The following is a 13,451-nucleotide window of genomic DNA, read 5'->3' as shown; positions in this document are numbered from 1 at the left end:
TGAATTAAATGGCTCAAAAGAGATAACATCCTTGAAAGAGCTCGAACGAATGCAGAGTGGAAACACGAATCTTCGAGATATCTTCAGCACTCCGGAACAAAATGAATAGCAAGAAGTGAATGATTAAGAGGTGCACCGGCATGAGAAAGCATTTGAAACAAGGAAAAGATATGATCGACAAAGCTTGAATTGAACCCATCGGAGAAGAAAAGAGAACGAAGAATGATAACTTGAAGTTTCGTTGGTATCTTCGTGAGAATCACCGGATAAGAACATTGAAAGAAAAGAAAGAAGAGACTTCACATCTATAAGATGGATACTTGATTAACAAATCTGAGTCCTTGAAGAAAAAAGGGTGGGAGGGCGGGAAAACAAATGCAACTTGGGACGGGTGAAACAAACACCATTGCAAATAACTGAGAATTTGATCTCGCGAATGTCGAAATGATCGTATCCACTTGAAGATAAGCACGTCGGTTGAAAAAGAATTGGCGTGACCATCTCGATGATTGAAAAGGGTTAGTACTCCCATAGAAATGTGAGAACACCGCTTAGGAAAAGGTATGGATTCAACACTTGACTTCGAAGCAACTCGAATACCATAATCAAAACAAAAACAAAGGATTGGCTTGCAAAATAAGCCGGAAACAAACATATGATAGATCCCATATCTTATCATGTGTCTGTTGGAAAGATATCCTATTTGATACTTGAATCCCACTTATAAACTCCTGAAACTTTCTAGTTGTGCAATCAGGTGTTGGGGATATAGGGGAAGCATAATATCTCACCCAAAACTAACAATTCCTACATCCAGCTGGTGAGCCCATAACCCACAGGTCCCAGGATCGAAACCTGGCTTTGATACCAACTTGTAACACCCACGATGCGACTATATCTCCCACGTATCGGGGCACGACTTAGAGGCATAGCCGCATTGTGGGTGTTACACAGTGCTAGCGAATCCTATTATCGCGGGAAAGAAAACCCCCAAAAAACTGCTGATACGAGGATTCAAACTCGTACACTTGCATTCTTTTACAGGTTACGCTTGACCAACCCGCAACTACTGATCAAGAGAAGCGTGAAAATACTTAAGAGCAACTTGTAGCCACGCAGTAGCGAAGTTCGGGAGTAATTTCAAAAAATGTTCGCGAACATTCAGAAAATTTAAGAATTTGTTTTCAAAAGGAAAATTTTCATCAAATTGAAAAAGTTCATGTATTCAACAAAAGTTCACGAATTCAAAAGTAGTTCATCAATTTTCAAAAAAAGTTCATCTATAAAATAAAAAGTTCATCGATTTGAAAAAAGGTTCATCAAATTTGGAAAAAGTTCATTCAAATTGAAAAAAATTCATCCATTTTTTTAATAAAAGTGCACCCAATTTCAAAAAAGTTCATGAATTTTCAAATAAATCCAAAATTTTGAAAAAAGTTCATCTGATTTTAAAATAAGTTCATCGATTTTTAAAATAAGTTCATCAAAATGTTAAAAGTTCATTCATTTCAAAAAAGTAATCGAGTTTGAAAAAAGTTCATTGAAATTGAAAAAAATTCATCGATTTAAAGAAAAAGTTCATGAATTAGAACAAATATCGTCTATTTGTAAACATTTCACGCATTTAAGAAAAAAGGAAAAAATAGGAAAAAAAAAGAAAGGGGCAAAACAGAGAGAACATGGAGGGCATTTCTTGTATGTATAAAGAGAAGGAAAGGAAGTTTGTATTCAAGAGTGAGGTCGGTGGTGTAGTGGTTACTAGAGTTAGCGGTTAACTGAGCGATCGGTGGTTCGATTCCTGGCTTCGCAGCTCTCGTTTTTTGAGTTTTCAAACAGGGGAGGCGGGTGGGTGGAATGGAAGATGGGCCGAGCCCAACTAGCGTCACTGCAGGCGCCGGTTTGCGGAAACAACTATAACCGATAGGAAATGCCGACCGATCGTTACCTCCCTCTGGCTCTGGCTGCACGTCCCTTTCGTTGATCTTCCAGTGGTGATGTGGTCAGATTTGCGGTGTGGCTTTATCAGTCTTGCTCCCTTTTCCCTTTCCCAACAGCAAGCGATGGTAGATCCGGAACATAGGATTTGGCAGTGACGACAAGAGAAGGAGGCTGCTCTGGCGAAGACGTATGGTGGCTGTGGCGATGGTGTGTGTGAGGAGAACGAGCCCATGAGCGATGAGTCCAGCACAAGGAATTCCTTCTCGGCTTCCCCTTCACCTCTCGCACCGCCATCGCCATGATCGTGCCATCCTCTGTTTATCGGTTTTCCTTGCGTCTATTGGTTTTCTTTGAGTGTTTTGGTTAGCTTTGGCTCTTTCTATTGATGCAATTAGTACCGACTGGGAAATGAATCTTGTCGTCGGTGATATGTTGATTTCATTTTGTAGGGCCTAATGATGGTGACGATGTATTCTTTGATTTAATTATAAGGTATGTGATGACTGGATCGGCTCACCGCGTGATGATTACATTCCAATTCTCCATCCTTCTTTCTTCCCCTCTTCCCCCAGTTCTTCCTCCATTTTTAGAATTTGTTTTTATTGATATTGTTCTTTGTGCTCACAAAATAATGCAGGTTCTGTGCAGATTTCAGCCCGATTCTGCTGGATTAGAAGGTTTAGGCATTACCTATTTGGAAGGTGATGTACCTTTGTTTCTGGGGAGTTTTCAAACAGGGGAGGCGGGTGGGTGGAATGGAAGATGGGCCGAGCCCAACTAGCGTCACTGCAGGCGCCGGTTTGCGGAAACAACTATAACCGATAGGAAATGCCGACCGATCGTTACCTCCCTCTGGCTCTGGCTGCACGTCCCTTTCGTTGATCTTCCGATGGTGATGTGGTCAGATTTGCGGTGTGGCTTTATCAGTCTTGCTCCCTTTTCCCTTTCCCAACAGCAAGCGATGGTAGATCCGAAACATAGGATTTGGCAGTGACGACAAGAGAAGGAGGCTGCTCTGGCGAAGACGTATGGTGGTTGTGGCGGTGGTGTGTGTGAGGAGAACGAGCCCATGAGCGATGAGTCCAGCACAAGGAATTCCTTCTCGGCTTCCCCTTCACCTCTCGCACCGCCACCGCCATGATCGTGCCATCCTCTGTTTATCGGTTTTCCTTGCGTCTATTGGTTTTCTTTGAGTGTTTTGGTTAGCTTTGGCTCTTTCTATTGATGCAATTAGTACCGACTGGGAAATGAATCTTGTCGTCGGTGATATGTTGATTTCATTTTGTAGGGCCTAATTATGGTGACGATGTATTCTTTGATTTAATTATAAGGTATGTGATGACTGGATCGGCTCACTGCGTGATGATTACATTCCAATTCTCCATCCTTCTTTCCTCCCCTCTTCCCCCAGTTCTTCCTCCATTTTTAGAATTTGTTTTTATTGATATTGTTCTTTGTGCTCACAAAATAATGCAGGTTCTGTGCAGATTTCAGCCCGATTCTGCTGGATTAGAAGGTTTAGGCATTACCTATTTGGAAGGTGATGTACCTTTGTTTCTGGGGAGTTGTATACTATGGTTGTGACGCCTCTTTTTAGTTCCTCATGAGTTAGCTACCCAATTTATTTGCGTAGCCTTACTGGTGTAGATTTGCTTCGTCTGCAAACAATGATTTCGAAGCAGAAGGACACAAATGTAACCTCGACAGAACCAACAGATTGCAGGTATACTACGAGCAAGTGTTCTTTGGTTGATAAGTTTTCTTGTTGCTATGTTTGATGTCCCTTGCGATTGGATAGGAGTGGAAAATAAATGACAACCCTGATCAAACAATACATCACATGTTTGTTACTGTAGTGGCCTACAACGCCTTACATTTGATTACAGAGGGAGTACATGCTTAGTGAGTCGTATTAGAGAGAATTGTGACTTCCAGTGTTGCTGCAGCTCAGCAACCATTACTGCTCCACAAATTTTCGTATTCACAAGTAAATTGATTTGTTTGCTTGCTTAAAGTAGTCAAGTCAATGCTATTCATGCTCCCTTCTTACTACTCGTATTGCTTGTAAGTTGTAACTGAACATTCGGTGCTATTTCTTCCTATCAGATATCAAAGTCCTATGTGGTTTGAGTTATATAAATAATCAGCATGTTGCAAACTCCACTCCAACTTTGACTGTCAAATCAGGTGAAGGAAGAGGCAAGAGGTTGGGAGCCCGCATCGAAGCAAGTTCTGAAATTATTATCATTGTGGTGAAGAATTCAGAAGCTGGTGCAGGTTGGGTAAAAGTTATAGAATCATACTAGATCTCACTCACACTTGTGGGTTCGGTCCTACAGTAACATGTTCATGGTGCAGGTTGGTTAAAAGTTCTAGAATCATACTGAGGCTAATTGGTCTGATGCCAACATTTGGCATTCCCAATACTTGGCAAGCTAACAATTGGCAATATCAAAAGTTGCCAAAAATTGGCAACTTCTTGTGAGGTTGAGAAGTAAAATTGGTAATCAACCAAGCACTAGCTAATATTTGGCATTTGCCAAACGTTGGCATGTCAATTTTTGGCATCAAACCAATCATGCAGTAGATCTCACTCACACTTTGGGTTCAGTCTTTCTACAGTAACATGTGCATGGTGTAGATGAATCATGCTAGGTCTCACTCACCCTTATGGGTTCAGTCCTTCTATAGGAGCATGCTTATCTAATCAAAATGAATTGCGCCTCAAGGGGAAAACATTGAATGTGTTAATTTTAGTGCCATTAAGTCGTTGTTTGCATAGCTATGATAACATTGAATGTGTTATTTTTGTACCCCGGTGCCATGTTATCCCATGTACAGCTGTGTTCTCTATCTAATTTATATTTTCAAATGATCACAGGTTCTATACAAGGTTGAATTTGAGCTACGTACTGTTGGATTTGTTTCGTTCTTCAAGTTCAATATGTCGGCCGGTGGCGTGCAACGAGTGGAGGAATTCACCCATAATACATCAACGATTTGCCTCCCCCTACTCGTCGGTGTTTTGTGGTGGTATGTAGCTGCCACGCCTTCAACCCAGCCTGCTACCCTGTGCCTCCACCTCGAGTCATGCAATCACTCTGACTCCATAACGGCTGAAATCAAGTTAATGTTGTGCTGATGTATTGTCAGGATTAAGGTTGATTGGTTACACACTTGGCTATTCTGAGCAAGGTAATTAATACATACATGAGGTCACACCTTTCTAAGCATCATCACAAGTAGGGTGATTTCTTTGAGGCTGCGACTAGGTCGGCGAAGATGCATGTATCCATGTATGATAGTTGACATTGGTAGAGCTTCCCACCTCTACTGGCTGAAACAATAATGATCTAGCAAGCTACATTTACTGTGCATTATCTTTCTGTAGTAAAATGGCACAACAAATTTTAAGCGGCACTGAAAAAATAGGACCTCAATAAGTCCCGACTCCCGAACGTTTGATTTTTAAGCATGCTAATCCGAACTCTTTTCATGGCAACTTCAGTTAAGGCGATGTTGACAAACATGGCAATTTTCTGACAAAAAATCGAACTGGAACAAAGTTGCCATGTGTTAACAACTAAAGTTGCCACCTCGCAGCAACTAAAGTTGCCATCAAAAAACGTTTGGGATGACATGCTTAAATTTCGAACGTTCGGGATTTATCTATTCCGAAAAAATATTGTAATGCCATTGGAATTTGTATAAAGAAATTGTTTGTTGGCCAAATAACATTCTTGTGTTAGAAGATATTATTATCTGTGTTAGCACGAAAAATATGATATGTAAGCATGTAGTGACTTGCTTTTGATCTAATAATCAAGATTCTTAATTTCCTTGGATAGTATATGATTATGTTTCTCCCGTCCTCTGTTCTATCTGATGTTTCCATAATTGTATAAAGTACATAAAATTTTGTGCAGTATTTCTGGTTCCTATTTGAGGTCTGCATCCTCTCCAATTCACTCTATGCTGCCATAAAATATACTCCCTCTGTATAGAAATATAAGATCTTTTAGGTCACTTGTTTCCCAAGTATTGTGTATATTGTCATGCTGCCATCTTCCATTATTTTTTCATTGCCATTTTATATTATTTTTAATTCCATGTTCGTTTGCAACTGCAAACAAGCTTGTATGCTTCAAGCAAACTATGCATAGCCATCCAACTTTTTTACCGTCTTGTCTTATGGCAGTGCCAACATTTATATAGAAGCTTATGTTCACATGGAAATTGTAATGTTGCCCCAAGTGAAGATGAGTTACATTCTACGAGCTACAGGAACAATCAGCTTCCTCTCTTTAGTTACACAATATTATTTTGAAAAATTGGAAAGCAAAATATTTCAAACAATGCAAGCAAATGTATACAAAGTTACAAACTAAATTATATCCCTAATAAATAAGAGCCAAAATAAAAGGGCGCCGCAACGCGCGCCATCAATGATCTAGTTTCACTTTATATATGATATGATTCTTAACGCACATCCAAAATATGATAGATAGAGGGGTTCATTTACGAAACTGCTGTGCGGACGACGCACAGCCTGCACGACAAGGAAACGATGGCTAATCCATCCGTTGGCCCCACTTTAGTCATATGCATGGACGGCTTGATTTAGTTGTCGTGCACAAATCGTCTCCAAAACATCGTCTGCATAGCAGTGCTCGTTCATTTAAGGGCAACTGTGTTTGTAGTTACATGCATCCTAAACTATACGTGGCTTTCTCAAAACGAATATATGGACATATCAGGCTTTCCTCACAGAGTACTGGAGCGAACTTGTAGCCATCTAGAGTCCCGGCCAGACGATGAATGGTCTCTATTATTTTTGTCATTGTACTATAATACCCCAGCGCCCTGCCTGTGCTAAGTAGCAACCTCTTGTCCGTAGGATCGACAGTCAACGGCTCAGTCTCTTCGGGCGAGTACTCGTTTGAAAACTCCACAAGCTCTATTCGGCACCCAATATACCATACGTCACCTTCGAACGTCCAAATGTTCATTGCGTTCGCACTCCTATCCGAGCACACAACGTAAATAGTACCATGGAGCTCGACGATGGACGTGATCTGATCAACCACCTCAAACTCTTCTGTGCTAATATCTAATGCCAACATTTCACACCCTAGAGAAGACTTTGTCCCAAGATTTGGATCAACCATCCAGTAGAGCTTGCCATCAACAAAGACAGGCTGCATTTCGGCCGCTGGCCTAGGCGGAGGGCTGATTGGCCTCCATGTTTCTGTGTCGGTGAGGTGGACAAAACACCCCAATCGATAATTCCGAGTCTCCATGTTCCTCTCGTGGTACACAAGACATGCCCGTACATGCTTATTCATCCTTGAATCGTACCCTAGTCCGATTCTACCAGAAGCAAAAGTGGAGTCTGCATCCGGATCTAGATCCATCCGCTTATAATAACCCATGGCAGGATTGCATATAAAATCAAATGAAAAGGACGGCATGGTGCAACTACCAACCATGAGACCATGGCATGGCTTAGAGCACACCACTTTCATGGGGCCACAAAACATGAACGCAGCAATTTCACTCTCCCGAAGCTCCGTCCCATCTAGATACGTGAATAACGCGTCGACGGCCGAGATGAGCCTGATCCGGGGTGTCTTTAGGCCCATGTTTGCGTGGATAGTGTGTAGCTTTATGAACCAATCGCTCTTAATTAGCGCAGACCAGTCTTTGCACACACGCCTCAATGGAACAACCGAGCATGTTGGCAACCACTTGAGAACGTTGGACCAAGCCTTGTTAGACAGCAAAGAGAAGATGATTTCCTCACTTGGACAGCCTACGGGCACAAGGCACTCCTCCAGCAGACCAACGGTATGGGAGCTGGAATTGATCTCGATGAAGCTATCCATGACAGGATTGCCTATCCGCGGCGAGAGTAGGGTCTCCGGTGCGCAATCACCATTAAGCGCGATGTCTGCGGTGAACACCATGAGAGTGCAAGTGATGAAAAAAAACACTAATGAAAAATAATCTAGGAAATCCATACTACACGACCAAAGAGTTGCCATGCTTGAATGAAATAAAGTTTTGCCATGGCAATAAAAGTTAAAGTTTTGCCATGGCAATAAAGTTTTTTCTACGAGACCTAATAAAGACATGAACATAAGCCTGAAGGTCAAAACTTTTTTAACAGTACATCATCCATCTGACCTTTCAACTTCAATCAGTATTGAGATATGGTACAAAAAAGTGGCGAATGGGCATATTCCGTAAGCTTTCATAATATTCAATACAACAAATTAAGCAACAACAAAAAATTAATGTACATGTAACTAACTCATCAAGGAGCCTAAAAAGGTAATTTTGTTAGAGCATTACAACATTCACATGGCTAATCTTGACTTCCTAAATCTATCCCATTGAATACCAATTATTCCTTATTTGGATTCTACAGAAAATCTAATCTGCATAATAAGCACAAGAGAAGAGCAACATGAACTTTTCACGATCTATAAAATGAATAAAGGAATACCAGACTGTGCAAAGTTGAAACCTATGTCCAACTATAAACTTGGTCCAAACTACCAAATATCGTTAGTAGAGAAGTAATCCTCGCACCAAATATAACACCAAGGCCACATGCATGATTTTTCACCGAAATAAGGAAAAGGCCGTCACATATAAATATATATCTCCAAACTACCTTATCAAAGATGAAACTAAGTACTTCATGAATCTGAATGCAATTTAATTTTTGTTATTTGCAGCATAGTAGTGCTTGTTTGACAATGAATATCCTTGCCTCAAATGATTGCAACTTGCAAGTGGATGCAGATGCCGGATTGCTAATTTGGCAAAGCTTGGGCCTCAAACCCGAGGATTCAGAGAGAAAAGCAACAAGATATTGAGCATCATAGAATTGGCTCAGTTGTGAGACCAGCCTGGCAAATTCGTTGAGAGGAAATTGACAAGCTTCTTCTACAAGTAAATCTAAGGCTGGTTCAGCCTTAGAATGTACATGTCTAGTACTCTTCTACTACAAGTCATATTACATGTCTAGTACAGAGATAAAACTTGACAAGCTTCTTCTTCTTCTTGTACAAGTTATATTACATGTGTAGTACAGAGATAAAATTATTAATTCTTTCCATGAACCAAGAATTGGAAGCAAGCGTGAATAAAATGTAGCCAACACAGATCATGTAATGTTAATTGTGCCAAGAACTTGATTTTTTTAAGAATCAGAACTAAAATTTTCTTGGCTATGGGCAAGATTGTCAACAAATTGGCTTGAATTGTACCTGCATTGCCACAGTGAACCGCTCCTTCGGATTGGGGTCATAGGCCTCAATCTGTTTGGTAGTCTTATTGATGAGGTAGCCCAAGGTGAGATCGTTTTGGGCAAAATGGAAGGTGTACAGTGCCTTGGAGAAGTACTCAGATTTGGGTAGGATCTCATGATAAATTCCACCTGTAGAGGAAAATATCAAAAATTACTTTCGCGTTCTCTGAAATCTGAATGAAAATATGGAACATGACATGGCTTTACTCCTCACCCATTCTGTTATACATGTACTGGCTTCTCTTGGTGAATTGTTCAAACTCCCAGATCTGCACATCCAAGTAGATCGGGCTGTAAATGAATGTCCAAAAAAATATGAGGCTGTAATTGGAGATGATTATACTCCAATTATCATACTCCCTCCGTTCCTAAATTTTTGTCTTTCTAGAGATTTCAACAAGTGAGTACATACGGAGCAAAATGAGTGAATCTACACTCTAAAATATGTCTATATACATCCGTATGTGGTAGTTCATTTGAAATCTCTAAAAAGACAAATATTTAGGAACGGAGGGAGTAGATGTGAGTATGTGACTGAGAGTATGAGATAGATGATGCACTGACGTATGTACCAGCCGGCCAGTACCTCCGCGGAGAGTTAATGAAAGACGTTAGACATGAATTGAAACAACAGAACAGGTACAAAGTACGCAGAAATATGAGTTAAAACTAACACAAAAACTGTCTGTTATAAACAAACAACATATAGCATAAGAATGGATGTGATTGCAATACCCTGACATTCAAGTGCGTGTGAACTACAAATTTACTAATACAAACTGAGGAACATAATTGGGAGCTAGGTCCACGAGATTGACATTCACAAAATGAAGCGACAACTGAACCTTAACAGACAAGACGACTTATACACGCGTTAATGCGTTAAAAGGTAAAATAACGCCTAAACTCTGTCACTGGCAGAAGATTTACATGGAGTTATCATGGCTTAACAGACAAGACGACTTATACACGCGTTAATGCGTTAAAAGGTCGACCATGGAAGCCATTTTCTTGGTACGACAACTTATGGAGAGATATGGGGAGCAAAAGAAGGACTTGCATATGGTGTTCATTGACTTGGAGAAGGCCTATGATAAGATACCGCGAAATGTCATGTGGTGGGCCTTGGAGAAACACAAAGTCCCAGCAAAGTACATTACCCTCATCAAGGACATGTACGATAATGTTGTGACAAGTGTTCGAACAAGTGATGTCAACACTGATGACTTCTCGATTAAGATAGGACTGCATCAGGGGTCAGCTTTGAGCCCTTATCTTTTTGCATTGGTGATGGATGAGGTCACAAGGGATATACAAGGAGATATCCCATGGTGTATGCTCTTTGCGGATGATGTGGTGCTAGTTGACGATAGTCGGACGGGGGTAAATAGGAAGTTAGAGTTATGGAGACAAACCTTGGAATCGAAAGGGTTTAGGCTTAGTAGAACTAAAACCGAGTACATGATGTGCGGTTTCAGTACTACTAGGTGTGAGGAGGAGGTTAGCCTTGATGGCCAGGTGGTACCTCAGAAGGACACCTTTCGGTATTTGGGGTCAATGCTGCAGGAGGATGGGGGTATTGATGAAGATGTGAACCATCGAATCAAAGCCGGATGGATGAAGTGGCGCCAAGCTTCTGGCATTCTCTGTGACAAGAGAGTGCCATAAAAGCTAAAAGGCACGTTCTACAGGACGGCGGTTCGACCCGCAATGTTGTATGGCGCTAAGTGTTGGCCGACTAAAAGGCGACATGTTCAACAGTTAGGTGTGGCGGAGATGCGTATGTTGAGATGGATGTGTGGCCACACGAGGAAGGATCGAGTCCGGAATGATGATATACGAGATAGAGTTGGGGTAGCACCAATTGAAGAGAAGCTTGTCCAACATCGTCTGAGATGGTTTGGGCATATTCAGCGCAGGCCTACAGAAGCTCCGGTGCATAGTGGACGGCTAAAGCGTGCGAAGAATGTCTAGAGAGGGCGGGGTAGACCGAATTTGACATGGGAGGAGTCCGTTAAGAGAGACCTGAAGGATTGGAGTATCACCAAAGAGCTAGCTATGGACAGGGGTGCGTGGAAGCTTGCTATCCATGTGCCAGAGCCATGAGTTGGTTGCGAGATCTTATGGGTTTCACCTCTAGCCTACCCCAACTTGTTTGGGACTAAAGGCTTTGTTGTTGTTGTTGTTGTTGTTATCATGGCTAAGCTAATGGCACAACCACTTTAGTATAATCCAACTATGCTATGTTGTGTTAGTGCACATGAAGGTAAAGGAACACCGAAACAATTAGTTTCATTGCTAGAAGTCAATTGCCCATGAAGGTAAAGCAACATCAGAAGCAGCAACTCGATTAGCTTCATCAGTAGAATTAACTTCAAGGAGTTAGCATGGCTAAGCTATTGGAGAAACATGCTTTCAAGGATAGCTTAATCTATGTTCGAACTCTTGTTGAACGTGTTTTGCAGTCTGCCAGTGCCCCACAAGGAAACATATTCATAACATGGAGAGACCCCATAACATTGAACTATATGCACAAACACTTACATTAGACTTGACTGGACCTATATAGATTCGTACTATCAAATCCTAGCAGATAAGCTAGTAAATTTAACAGGGTGAAACACTTGGAGATGCATGAACCACGCAACGGAAAAATAAGAGCAAGCGTGGATGCTCAATCTAAGTGACTCGCGTTTTACAAGCATCCACATTACTCTGATTCATCTGCTATCTGAAACACGATCAGAGTGGCAACATCACAGTGCCATAGCTATCACGGGACATCAGAACAAAATCAATCCATAGAGTGGTCAGCTATATGATGTTTCAGCTAAAAAATCAGCTACCCCAAGAACACTAATGCCGGCAACCCGAGGCTGCTCATGCGATCTATGAGCAAGCGTGGCACAAGCAAGCAGGGATCTACCCGCCTCGAACCACCTAAACCGCACGGATCACCACCTCCCCCACAGATCTACGGAATACGCGAGAAAATCGAGATGCGGGGCGAGGGAGAGAGAGGGAGGGGGTGGATTGACCTCATTGGGGTCGATCCAAACCTTGTCCTTGCCGCACTTGAGGACGCTCGAGGCATGGCGCTTCTGCAGCTTTAGCGACACCATCTTCGCTGCTGCTCTTCTCCTCCCTTACCTGTCGTCTGGTTGTGGCGCAAGGGTTTGGGAAATGCGGTGCTGGCGGCGCCTTATAGTTCTGGGGCGATTAGGGTTTCCCTGGCTCAAGATTTGGGCTGCGGCATCTGCTCGACATGGCAGCGGGCGCAAGGGAGGTCGGGGACGGGCTGGCGCGGAGGCTGGGAGACGTAGGGAAGCGAGGTGACGGCTGGCGGCGGAGCTCGCCGGGCGGGCGCATGCGGCAGCGGCTGTAAACGAGCCCGTCGCAGCTAAGGCACGCGCGAGACGTACGCGGCAGGGGTGCAGGCAACGACGGTGGTGGAGAGGTATTGAGGAGGAGCGAGCACGGCGGGGCCGGCGGCGGCCCTGCCGGTGGCGGCTCGTCGGCAGGCAACCGGGCGTGGGAGGATTGGATTGAGAGAGGAGTTGGATTGGCCTCGCTCCCTGGTTCGTGCGAGGGGCATCGCTACATGGCGGTCGTCCGTTTTTTTTTCGTGCGAGGGGCCTCACGTCGTGGTCCGGTTTTTCTTGGTTACGTGTGACGGGATCGTTACGGGGGAGGCGGGACCGTGGGAGGAGAACGAAAATAAATCAGCGAAAATAAACTGTGCATACTATTTACCAACCCAGGCCCCGTTTGATAATTCAGTATTTTCTATGTATTTAAAGAATACTATAGTTTTTGAGAATACCATGGTTTTAATTACAGCGAGCTGTTTGACAACAACAAAAAACTGCATTATTAATATTACAGTTTGCCTAAAACCTTTGTATTTTCTCTGTAAATGAAAAAGAACCTCCAACCTCTTTTTTAAAAACTGAGAACACGGAAAGAACGAGCGCGACTCGCTCCCAACCAGCCGCCGCCGTTCTAATGAAGCTGTGTTGGGATTTTGTTTCGTTTTGCGATGTACCCTAGAGTTGCCAGGTTGTGATGGACTAGTCAGGTCCTTATTGCACGTGTTGGCGTGTACTTCGACAACCTACTCCATTTTATCAGTGTAACATCGAGCTAGTGTATAGTGCATTCAGATTGGTTGTTCAGCTAGTGGATGGTTGTACTG

The 13,451-nt window shown here is 42.6% G+C and overlaps 1 protein-coding gene across 3 annotated transcripts; it reads right to left on the bottom strand.

Moving 5' to 3' along the window:
• Nucleotides 1-7,137: 7,137 nt before the first annotated feature.
• LOC119269439 (GDSL esterase/lipase At3g26430-like) lies at nucleotides 7,138-12,872 on the bottom strand. Of its 3 annotated transcripts, none has more exons than XM_037551265.1 (4): nucleotides 12,295-12,872; nucleotides 9,471-9,525; nucleotides 9,216-9,385; nucleotides 7,138-7,888 (listed from the first exon to the last, which is right to left on the bottom strand). In XM_037551265.1, the coding sequence occupies exons 1-4, from the start codon at nucleotides 12,376-12,378 to the stop codon at nucleotides 7,835-7,837; spliced, it is 363 nt and encodes a 120-aa protein (XP_037407162.1). In that variant the 5' UTR covers nucleotides 12,379-12,872; the 3' UTR covers nucleotides 7,138-7,834. The 3 variants fall into 3 exon arrangements, with proteins under 3 accessions (XP_037407162.1, XP_037407163.1, XP_037407164.1); XM_037551266.1 differs by having other exon boundaries at nucleotides 12,316-12,872; XM_037551267.1 differs by lacking the exon at nucleotides 7,138-7,888 and adding an exon at nucleotides 8,165-8,378.
• Nucleotides 12,873-13,451: the final 579 nt, after the last annotated feature.

The sequence above is a fragment of the Triticum dicoccoides genome, chromosome 3A, assembly GCF_002162155.2.
Source record: "Triticum dicoccoides isolate Atlit2015 ecotype Zavitan chromosome 3A, WEW_v2.0, whole genome shotgun sequence".
Classification (NCBI taxonomy): domain Eukaryota; kingdom Viridiplantae; phylum Streptophyta; class Magnoliopsida; order Poales; family Poaceae; genus Triticum; species Triticum dicoccoides.
The sequence above is the reverse complement of the archived record's forward strand: the minus strand, read 5'-3'. Positions and strand labels throughout refer to the sequence as shown.